Genomic DNA, 11625 nt, shown 5'->3' on the forward strand with positions numbered 1-11625 from the left:
GAGACTTAAAACCTGTGAATGCTTTTCTTCAAGGAGAATGAGATGCCGTTCAGCTATTTTCAATGTAAATACAGCTTTTCTTTGTGAGGTATCCTGGGCAGGTATCTCATTTTGTATACCTGTCCTGTACAAATGTTTTGAAATCATGTAGATAATAGAGATGTTGATTAGATTGTGTGTAACCAATTAAAACCGTTTTATCCAGCTTCAGGAAATACTGCTACATACACATGCCGCCTTTTGTAACACAGTAACAGTCTACTCAGTATGTGAAAAGACACTTTTCCTTCAAATTCTCTAATTTATTTAATGATATGGAATAAAGCTAAACTCCCCTGTGCAGTTCCCAAGAGCCTGAAGTTCATCATGCTGTTCAGTATGCTGAATGTCCTCTAGCCATTGATTTAAAAAAAGCAAGAATTTGTGAAACTTTAAACCTTATGATATGGTCTGGTTAAAGGTAAAATTGTCACATAAAAAGTCATTTTCTGTAGTAGACGATGGTAGCAAACGGCAGTGAGCCTAAAAATCTCTAGCTTAATCCAACAAATAACTTGGTGTTGTAACAACAACATATAAGCGCTTGGAAGTATTGCAATGACATTGCAATTTCATATGCTGTTTTAAAATATCTCCACTGACACACTGCATTACTTACAGCTAATAATTTTGTTAATAGCATCCTAACTTAGCATATGCACAACATTTAGTTATACGTTGTAAATTACACAATTCTTGCGGTTTAAAATTTTTGAAAAGGTCCTATTAGAGATTGCGTTTGTTGACACAACCTCATGTGTTCTTATATATCACGACTGGCAGTGTTTTTAGAAACTAGTTATCCTTGCATAACCCTAAAATATATTGAACTATATTAATCTGAGCTGATTTTATCTCATGTACATCCTATATCTGACTTAAGTTTGCATTTATATAATGTAAAAAAAAAAAAATGATTTAAACTTTTCTCTCATGTATGTTTTGTGAGCCGATTTAAACTGAATTGAGCCATGCACCAATACCACATGCTTATTTGCTATTGTAAATGCGTAAATATGTTCTACCAACTCCAAATTACAGTTCCTTCTCAAAAACGTATATTCTTTTGTATGTTTCTGGATTATATTAAAAATAATTAAATCCAAAACTGTAAGCACACAAATGCATTTATTTCAAAGTAAAAACTTTAATTTGTATTTTTCAAGCAAAGAAATGAAACACGTCAGTCTTCAAAATATCCTAAAAAGGCAATGCATCTAAAAAAAAAAAACAAGTTGGACCAGTTGCTCAAACAACATTCAGTGCACCAAACGTCAAGTAGAAAAACATTCTCAATCTTACTAACGACCTAGTAGTTCCAGAACAACAAATCCATTCAATATTTAATTCCCTGAGGATCTCTTCACAAAGTCTGTTAAATCAACCCATTAAAAATGTCAAAAAAACAGGCCATTGGTTTATGCAGCTCTCAAGTATGTTCAATAATTAGGCTGGTTTCATTAAATGCTACATTTGAACCTTGGAACAACCTAATGTTTATGAATAAAGGATCTATTTTAAAAGGAACTGAAATGTATTATTAGGGAATATTGCACTTCTCTTGAAAAATCAATTAAATTCATAGATTTTCTATGTCACATTGTTTTGTTTAAACCAAAGAAGCTTGCAAAACATACAGTTGTGGTCTACACCTGGAAACCTCTGATCCTTTACTCTGGGACAAATCAACCTCATCTGAAAGAACTGAAGTGGTATGACCTGTTGGACAGAGAGAAGAACTGTGGGAGGGTAAATCAACTAGTCATCAAAGGTTCAGTTTACAATGAAAGAACATTATTTTTTGAAAATGATTCTTAGATGATTGACCGCTATGATATGTTGATATGATTACACAATGCATCGTCATTTAGATGCTTCAACAAACATGGAAAAACCAATACATTTCTAAAAAAAAAAGTGTGCAAAGGGTGGATATTTCTTTTGCAATCTGACTAAACAAGCAGCAGCTCAATCCATAAGAGCTTTTAGAAGAGCAGGATAATTTGGTGTTCCCCATCCCGTTACTGGATCCCATGAAGGGGAGGCACAGAAACCCTTCCCTTCAACTTTATCATCCAGACAACTCAGGTGACATCCCTCTGTTACCTAAGGGGAGGAGGAGAAAACGCTGTTAAATCAATTTGCTAGGCGTCTATGGTTACATGAACAGATAACGTAAAGGTTTTAACTGTCACACTTAAGCTGTTACACAAGCTCAATTTCATACATAGCTGCTTTCTGAAATGTGAGTGCGCTGCATGTAGTTGCCACAAGGGACACTACAGCGAGTATTTCCATATGCTGCCTTTTATGATCATTTCATACATGGAATTCTTTTAGGACAGTAGCATTATAATTTGAAACATCATTACGCTGACATTTTAAATATGGATTTTGTAGACATAGTAGTTCTGAACACAGGGAAAAGGCTAAAAGAGGCTAATGTTAAAAATGTTTTTAAACACTTACATCATAAAGACCTTTGCCTTGCAGTTTGTAAAGGCAAGGGTTGATGAATCCTAATGAGGGAAGACCCTTCAGAAAGCGCTGGTCATTTATGAGGGACAGCATTCCACCCACTACTGGAGTTGATGCCTTGGGAAAACATTGGGTTTATGAAATATCAGACTTTAATGGGTAATGTATTGTAACTTAATCTGTACTTTAAATTGTTACTAAAATGGTACATGTACATTGTTTTTGCATTTTCTACCTTACAGATGCTTGGGGTCAGTAAGATTTTTTTTAAATGTTTTTGAAATAAGTCTCTTATGCTCAATAAGATTTGCATTTATTTGATCAAAAACACAGTGAAATATTACAATTTAATAATTTCTGATGAAATTGAATAAGTTATTTCTTATTAATAATGTTGGAAACCGTTTTGCTGCTTATTTTTCTGGAAACTGTGATAACGTTTTTTCAAGATTCTTCAATGAATATAAGTAATATATTGTAATATAAGTGCACTAGCAAACAAAAACCCATTGTCTTTGTATTATTTACTAACCGAAGTTCCAGAAACCCATGGTACGGGTGCACGGTTGGTAACAACCCAGTAGTTGTCAGAGAGCGCAGCTAAATCTGGATAGGCTCTTCCAGTGATGTTGAAATATGTCTGAGGAGGTAGAGGCTGAACACTCTTCAGATATGCTTGAACAGCACCAACCTACAGAGAACAAAACACAATAGCCTTGTTTGTCAGAAATAAGCAAATAGATAAAGACACTGTCACTGAAAAACTGACTTCAGCTGCTGAATTTCAAGGCCTTTGCTTCCAAAAGTACAGTATGCAAAAGATCTGTATGTATGGAATGACCTACATTTACACAATCTCACATAGCAAACACTTTCTCTTTCCATTGTGATGTGAAAAAAGCAGCGATTTAAAAAAAAAAAAAGTGATTTTGCCAAATGATATTAAAAATGCAAGTAGATTTTATTTCCAATATGACAACTGTATTTGAATTGCTGATTTGAGGTCATGGGGGGGGGGGGGTTAAAACAGAAAATAGTGCTGATTTCAGCTACTTAAATAGACTCTAGGGACATTCTGCACAGTTATCATTAAGCAGCAAGATGGTATTCAAAACACAGCAAAGGATGCAGACTCATGGAGCTTTACCTGATAATCTGGCATTGCAAACACATTACTGAAGCCACCTCCACTGATGTAGTCTGTGACCTCATAGGTGAGTTTGAAGGAGTTCTTGAAAGAAGTCCCACCCACCGTGGTCACATAGGGACTAGATAGGGAAGAGATTCATTTCACACATTAACTATTTTTCAGTATAAAAGGTATCATTATACAGATTATTTAGAGAGCAACAACTACCTGGATGCAGGAAAACTCGGCCTAAACGTATTTCTTTTCTTGGTCAAGTGTCTACAGCCTGCTCCACTGTCACCTGCATTAAAAAAACACACACACACAGAGCTATTGAATGAGTGTGGCTTTCTTTGAGATCTTAGACCAAAAGAAGAAAAAAATGAATAAAGAACTAGTATATGCAACCAGCAGTTAATCAAATTTCAAAATAAAATGCACAAAAGAAAAAGTTTTTGTTCCTGCAACATGGTTTTCGTTATCTTACCGGAAGCAAAAAGCATGGAAATCCCTCTGAGGCCAGCTTTCATGAACTCGGTGTTGATGCGGTTCATATAGGCATCAGAAAGGCTGTCCTCATCATCTCCATAGCTGATAGTGTGGACCCAAGGCACTGCAGACATGTTGCTGAGCAGCACCATCCACTGAAGGAACGGCTCCTGAGACTCATGACGACCTGTTACCAAGACCAAGGTAAAGTTGGTAACCTTTACAATGCATGAAGTAAAAGAACCTATTTGGAAAAAGACCCAACTGATGCACTAAAATCAGGTCATTTGAGAAGATCAATACTGAATTTGCAAAAAACAGCAGACATGATCCTTAATGGAATCGTTCACCCATAAATAAAAATTTGCTGAAATTGACTCACCCTCAGGCCATCCAAGATGTAGAGGAGTTTGAGATTTGCAGAAGCTTCACTAGAGTAAGTGTTATTATGGATTATGAACTCATATTTTGGCCAGAAGCAACAGTTTAATGGTAAATGGCTTTAATGATGGATTTGTTTCTTACAAACACTTCAAAAGAAGTGGACTGGTGTTGTGTGGATTACTTGTGGATTATTGTGATGTTTTTATCAGCCATTTGAACTCTCATTCTGACGGCACCCATTCACTGCAGAGGATCCATTTGTGAATAAGTGATGTAATGCTAAATTTCACCAAATCAGATGAAGAAACAAACTCATCTACATCTAGGATGCAACAGCAAACTTAACTAAGGCAAATTATGTCCATGAATCAAAGTTATTATAGTTTGAGAGAAATATTGTTCTGGCACCTAGCTGAAATAAAATAAGTTCAACTTAATGCACTAAAACCGAAATAAAAATGAATAAAAACTATACAGACAAATAAGAAATAATAAAAATGACACAACAAAACTACTAAAACTTTAACTAAAACTGAATAGAAAACCAACTCAAAATACTAATAAAAACTATAATAGCATCTGGTACTAACATAATGTTTCCATGGACCACATACCTGGATTTGTGAAGACCCATGTAGAAATGTTTGCTCCACTGCTCATGATGTACTCCACATCCAGACTGGCCTCAATGCCAGCTTTCCCACCACCCTGAGTGCCCACGACCCGCTCTACAGCAGACATGTGTGTGAATCCTCCAGCAAACAGACTCATAAACTCAGCCAAGTCAGCAGGGTGGTAGTACTGCTCCAAGAACTACTTAGTGAGGATATTTACACTTCAGAATTCTGCTCATATGATTAAATTAATGGATTTAATCAGTGAAATGTACACAGTAAATATGAGAGTTGGACCTGTGCCACTGCCTGACTGTTGTTAGTGGCAGTGCCCACATCTTTTGCTGTAAGGTTGTAGCGACTCCTAATGACTGAGGGGGTGACACCCAATTGATAGCCTAATGCTGACTGTCTTGCTCCTTCCCAGCCTTTACTGATATCCTTTCCTTTTGGTGGAAAACGGTGAACACCACCCACTAAAAAGATAAAAAAAAGACCATGTGAGAGTGATTACTTCATAGATTTTCCATTAGAAATGTATTTATTTTATCGACCTTTACGAGGTCAAAATAATGCATGTGATTACAATTACTGAAAAGCAAAATACTGTATTGTTGAATGAAAATGATTAAGTCCTGTAACCTGTAAGATCAGACATATGATTTTTAAAAAATCTTTAGACAAAATCTTTAAAATCTAAAAATAAATAAATAAAGGTTGCAAAAAGTATACATTAGGTTTTTATGGCCCATATAGTAAGAATACGGAGCTCATACTCCAAGAGGGGAAAAAAGCCTCAATTTTACTCAGATGCCAGTAAAACTGAGCAAAAGATGCTAAAATTCTGATAGCCTGTAATGTAAATCACTGACAACTTTCTAACAGTATAGCAAACTACTTGCATAAATTGCATATAAATATCAGATGTCATATCTTCTAATAATTTGTATTAGTAGGATGATATTTAAATGCTTAGTTTTATAATCAAAAATCTGTAGTTTTAATTGTGCAAGGTAAAACATATACTGCAATGTAACAACAATGATGAATGAGAGAGTTTTGATCATGTTGATCATTTAGAGGCATTAGAAATTTTTACAGTAGGCTTATAGGTTCGAAGCTGGAGATGAACTAATAGTGTCAGCTACTCACCAAAGTCTAGATGCTGATGCACATCTTCATGAACGGAGTATAGAGATGTTGACCTCAATAGAGTGTGTGAATCTCTCCTGTAGCGGTGAAATTTAGCGCCAGGGAGTAATGCTTCAGCCACCCTGAGAAAGACAGATAGAAGATGAGAAACTGGTCTAATTTTTGTGGTCTCTTGATACTATAAAATTCACTCAAAATGTGTCCTTACTGCACAGTCATGACACATTGAAGGAAGTCCCGTGTTACAACTGTGTTACAGTTTTTGACCCCATGACTCTGGAGCCAATTCTGCACTACTTTCTCGGTCCGCTGAGAAGGCTGCACAAGAGCAGCCACTTCTTCCAAACTCAGGTACTTCCCTAAAAAAAATAATGAGAACTTCATTTCTTTATTTGATCATTTGGATTATAACAAATGAGAGGCTCAATACCATATTGATGTGAGTCAGGGTCCGACACTAGTTTCAGTAACTCTTCCATCTGCTTAACATTCTGCTGCTTTAATGCAAATGTAAGTTCCACTTCCTCCAAAGGTTCAACCCGTTCAACTAGAATCCAGTCCTCAGGCACGCTAAAACATTGAGAATAACATTGCTCAAGGGCTGTTTCTAGTGTAAATAAAATATAGAAATTACATCAGAAGTTACCAATATAGTTCATAATTTAGACATAATTTATAATTATTGCTAGACAGAGGCATGCATGGGCTTACGAAGCATCTTGGTCAGCCTCAAGCAGCTCCCCATTGACGAGCCAAATAAAGCTCAGGACAAAAACAGCAATCCTGTAAAAATAAACACTGTCACTTTAAGAACCCACTTTAATGCACAATGAATTATTTTATAGCCAACGCACAAGAGCAGGTTACTGACTTTTGTCATTTTAATTCTAATAGTCAACTTGAATAATGAACATGCTGGAAAGCAGTACACGAGGGAACACGTTTATGTGAACTGTTTGTCCTGACCATCTGACCTCATGAGGTGAGCCGCTGTCTGTGAGATTTACAAATAGTTTCTGCAGATGTGATCTATAAACTACGATTAGCGTAAGATAACTCTATGTAAACAACAAAATACTCACCGCATTGTTTTCGCGTTCATGTACCCTGATATCTGGAAAAACAACACCAATGCCCGTGTCCTAATGTACTGATCATGTGATAGTCACGTGACCATCAGCTGATCTTTTATTTTGATTGAGGAAGTTAATGTGCAGGACGTGTCTGCAAATAAAAACTAGCAAGAAAAGCAGAGAAAGTCTTAGCTTGTGTCCCGATGTGCATACTATCCATCCTAAATTCTACGTGATATTAATTTTCAATACTATTTAGGGCAGATAGGGTGGATAGTATGCACATTGGGACGCAGGGTGTGTTTTCAGAACGATCTTATAAAACAGGTAACACAGTGCATATTCTTATTTGCAAATTTACAAAGGGAATTTTAAATGTTGTACTCGTATGTTATCGGTACACAAATTCCCACGGTAACCACAGTTTCCACCCAAATACCACAATTAGGCTACTAGGTGTTATTTGCCTTAAAAAGAATAATAAATTAAATTAATAATTTAGCCTACATTTAATTTTAATTAATTTAAATGTATTTCTTTTAAGGGTAACACCCACATTTGTTAGCAAGAATTACAAAACCAGTCCTTGTGGGGAAATTTTTTTTTTGGTCCCCAGGGAAACAGTTTATAAATCATACTACATACATTTTTTGAAAATCTAAAAATGCAGAAGTTTTTTTGTGAGGGGAAGTTTGTACCGTATAAAAATCATTACATCTATGCAATGTCCCTATAAAACATTGAAACCCAACGTGCGTGTGCGTGTGTTTGCATGTGGTTACAAACACTTCAAAAGAAGTGGACTGGTGTTGTGTGGATTACTTGTGGATTATTGTGATGTTTTTATCAGCCATTTGAACTCTCATTCTGACGGCACCCATTCACTGCAGAGGATCCATTTGTGAATAAGTGATGTAATGCTAAATTTCCCCAAATCAGATGAAGAAACAAACTCATCTACATCTAGGATGCAACAGCAAACTTAACTAAGGCATATTATGTCCATGGCAAATGGTATGAGCTGATTCATAGATAAAACACAAAACTGAGATATGACATACTTCGTAGTGAGTCGGTGGAAGTTTATTTAGTTTCAAAGGAATGATGATCATGATACTCATTTGTGGAAACAAAAGGCCATAATCTTTCAAAATATATAATCATTAAGACATTAATTTAGTTATGTTTTGAACTTTATGATAACACTTTTTACGTATGTCCATTTCTTCTTATATATACATTTACAAAATCTTTGCAGCTATTTGACAGCAATGACAAAAGATCTGTAATTGGTGTCTAATGCAGGGCAACTGATCACAAGTTACTAAAATGCTGGAGTGGAAATATACTGTAGTCAACATACTAGTCAATTATTATGAGGGGTAAAAATACAATTTTGTCACCAAGATAACCTTTCAGTCCAAGCTCATGCTGTGAGCTTAATAAATGTTTCTTTGGCTACTAGAATGTGTTTAGTTTACTGAACATTGGTTATTAACTAATGAGGTCAGGAGAGGAAGCAGAAAAATTGAGCTTCCTGGCAAAAACTCCAGAGTTAAACATGTTACCCATATACATTATAGCAAAGTGTTGGTTAATCCAGGCAGCAAATCAACACACAATCAGCTGCATGTTGACATGTTGAATTTACAGTGGTGTGAAAAAGTGTTGGCCCCCTTCCTGATTTCTTATTTTTTTTGCATGTATGTCTTTAATGTTTCAGATAATCAAACAAATTTAAATATTAGTCAAAGATAACACAAGTAAACACAACATGCAGTTTTTAAATGAAGGTTTTTATTATTAAGGGAAAACAAAATCCAAAACTACATGGCCCTGTGTGAAGAAGTGTTTGCCCCCCTGTTAAAACTGTGGTTTATCACACCTGAGTTCAATTTCTCTAGCCACACCCAGGCCTGATTACTGCCACACCTGTTCGCAATCAAGAAATCTCTTAAATAGGACCTGCCTGACAAAATGAAGTAGACCAAAAGATTTTCAAAAGCTAGAAATCATGCCGAGATCCAAAGAAATTCAGAAACAAATGAGAAATAAAAAGTAAGAGATCTATCAGTCTGAAAAAGGTTATAAAGCCATTTCTAAACTTTGGGACTCCAGCGAACCACAGTGAGAGCCATTATTCACAAATAGCAAAAACATAGAACAGTGGAGAACCTTCCCAGGAGCGGCCGGCCGACCAAAATTACCCCAAGAGCACAGCGACGACTCATCCAAGAGGTCACAAAAGACCCCACAACAACATCCAAAGAACTGCAGGCCTCACTTGCCTCAGTTAAGGTCAGTGTTCATGACTCCACCATAAGAAAGAGACTGGGCAAAAATGGTCTGCATGGCAGAGTTCCAAGACGAAAACCGCTGCTGAGCAAAAAGAACAAAGGCTCGTCTCAGTTTTGCCAGAAAACATCTTGATGATCCCCAAGACTTTTGGGAAAATACTCTGTGGACTGACGAGACAAAAGTTGAACTTTTTGGAAGGTGTGTGTCCCATTACGTCTGGCGTAAAAGTAACACTGCATTTCAGAAAAAGAACATCATACCAACAGTAAAATATGGTGGTGGTAGTGTGATGGTCTGGGGCTGTTTTGCTGCTTCAGGACCTGGAAGACTTGCTGTGATAAATGGAACCATGAATTCTGCTGTTTACCAAAAAATCCTGAAGGAGAATGTCCGGCCATCTGTTCGTGACCTCAAGCTGAAGCGAACTTGGGTTCTGCAGCAGGACAATGATCCAAAACACACCAGCAAGTCCACCTCTGAATGGCTGAAGAAAAACAAAATGAAGACTTTGGAGTGGCCTAGTCAAAGTCCTGACCTGAATCCTGTTGAGATGCTGTGGCATGACCTTAAAAAGGCGGTTTATGCTCGAAAACCCTCCAATGTGGCTGATTTACAACAATTCTGCATAGATGAGTGGACCAAAATTCCTCCACAGTGCTGTAACAGACCCATTGCAACTTATTGCAAACGCTTGATTGCAGTTGTTGCTGCTAAGGGTGGCCCAACCAGTTATTAGGTTTAGGGGGCAAACACTTTTTCACACAGGGCCATGTAGTTTTGGATTTGGTTTTCCCTTAATAATAAAAACCTTCATTTAAAAACTGCATGTTGTGTTCACTTGTGTTATCTTTTACTAATATTTAAATTTGTTTGATGATCTGAAACATTAAAGTGTGACAAACATGTAAAAAAAATAAGAAATCAGGAAGGGGCCAACATTTTTTTCACACCACTGTATATAAATTAGGTGTTCAGGTAGTACCATTGGAAATGTGCTTTACCTCAACATTGTGATCCAAAGTTAAATCTCCATGGTACCATATTTTCAGATGGACATTTTCAGCTTAAGTTGAGCAGATGTTAGCTGTAATGAAAAAGTAATGGATTGTAATGCTCCTTCTTTGATTCCAGCAAGTGACAAGTGAAAAGAAGCATATGCTTGACTGATTATGTATATGATAGTCTTTATTTTTTGGTAGCTGACAAGGTGTAAATTAGTAGAAAAATGGACAGCATGAAGAAAGAATCAGATCAAAATCCATGCTATTAATCTGCATGAATGCATTCACTAATGGCTTGCACAGCAGAGGGAATATCATATAACATAGTGAATGCCTTTAGTGGCTTTATAGTCATATTTTCGTATGTTGTATTTTTGGCCACAACAGTGATTTGATATATACAGAAATTGACTTTCAAAAAGAAAACTACACTGAGAAATATTAACCCGAGTAAGAAGTGTGACAACTCTGTTCCCCCTTAGCATATGTAGCCTATAAGAAAGGCAGTATTTGTACTTAAAAGCATGGACTACTATTCCTGCAGTGAAAACGGATTTTACTATTAGCGGTTTTGTACTGTAATTTAACTTGCATAAACTTTGCACGTGTATTAGTTAAGTGTTGTCAACGGTAGATGGCAGTGTGCGCGCATTAAACGGGGTCGATTGCGCAAAAGATGTTACAGCATGAAAAGCAACTTTTCCGAATACTTCCAATACGCTTATTTTAAATTATTATGCTTATTTTGAAGAAAAATGTCAATGCTATATAAAAAACAATACAAGTGTACTAAGAAAATTCATAGCAAAGCAGAATAATTCTTTTCATTCTTTACTTTAAGCTCAGTCTGTTTAGCATAATTTTATTTATTTAGAAATGACAAAATTGCCAATAATATCAGCCCACTCCTAGAATCCTGACTTAAAACACACGTTACCGCTTCCAAATATCTTTCCAAAGGGGGGCGC

The 11625-nt window shown here is 36.3% G+C and overlaps 2 protein-coding genes across 2 annotated transcripts in view; one reads left to right on the forward strand and one right to left on the reverse strand.

Annotated features, from left to right (window-relative positions):
• The window catches only part of LOC107719470 (transcriptional repressor protein YY1-like), a 14580-nt gene extending 4715 nt beyond the window's left edge, over positions 1 to 9865 (forward strand). Inside the window, exon 6 of the mRNA XM_016526888.1 lies at positions 9855 to 9865. The gene's annotated coding sequence lies outside the window, so the exon portion shown is untranslated. The remainder of the gene's footprint in view (positions 1 to 9854) is intronic.
• On the reverse strand, positions 1167 to 7451 carry LOC107719467 (tripeptidyl-peptidase 1-like). The gene is made up of 13 exons (XM_016526886.1): positions 7368 to 7451; positions 6997 to 7068; positions 6716 to 6855; positions 6494 to 6644; positions 6286 to 6407; positions 5431 to 5609; positions 5134 to 5332; positions 4134 to 4322; positions 3875 to 3947; positions 3665 to 3785; positions 3050 to 3208; positions 2509 to 2634; positions 1167 to 2145 (listed from the first exon to the last, which is right to left on the reverse strand). The coding sequence occupies exons 1-13, from the start codon at positions 7385 to 7387 to the stop codon at positions 2008 to 2010; spliced, it is 1689 nt and encodes a 562-aa protein (XP_016382372.1). The 5' UTR covers positions 7388 to 7451; the 3' UTR covers positions 1167 to 2007.
• Positions 9866 to 11625: the final 1760 nt, after the last annotated feature.

The sequence above is a fragment of the Sinocyclocheilus rhinocerous genome, unplaced genomic scaffold, assembly GCF_001515625.1.
Source record: "Sinocyclocheilus rhinocerous isolate Xijiao unplaced genomic scaffold, SAMN03320098_v1.1 scaffold1234, whole genome shotgun sequence".
Classification (NCBI taxonomy): domain Eukaryota; kingdom Metazoa; phylum Chordata; class Actinopteri; order Cypriniformes; family Cyprinidae; genus Sinocyclocheilus; species Sinocyclocheilus rhinocerous.

What these genes read in the sequence shown, in the direction of transcription:
- LOC107719467 (XM_016526886.1), bottom strand. Translation starts at nt 7,387, where the DNA reads ATGAACGCGAAAACAATGCG. An exon ending in TTCCATGCTTTTTGCTTCCG is followed by an intron (nt 3,948 to 4,133) that starts GTAAGATAACGA and finishes TTTTTAATGCAG; the next exon opens with GTGACAGTGGAGCAGGCTGT. An exon ending in AAGGCAAAGGTCTTTATGAT is followed by an intron (nt 2,146 to 2,508) that starts GTAAGTGTTTAA and finishes TCCTCCCCTTAG; the next exon opens with GTAACAGAGGGATGTCACCT.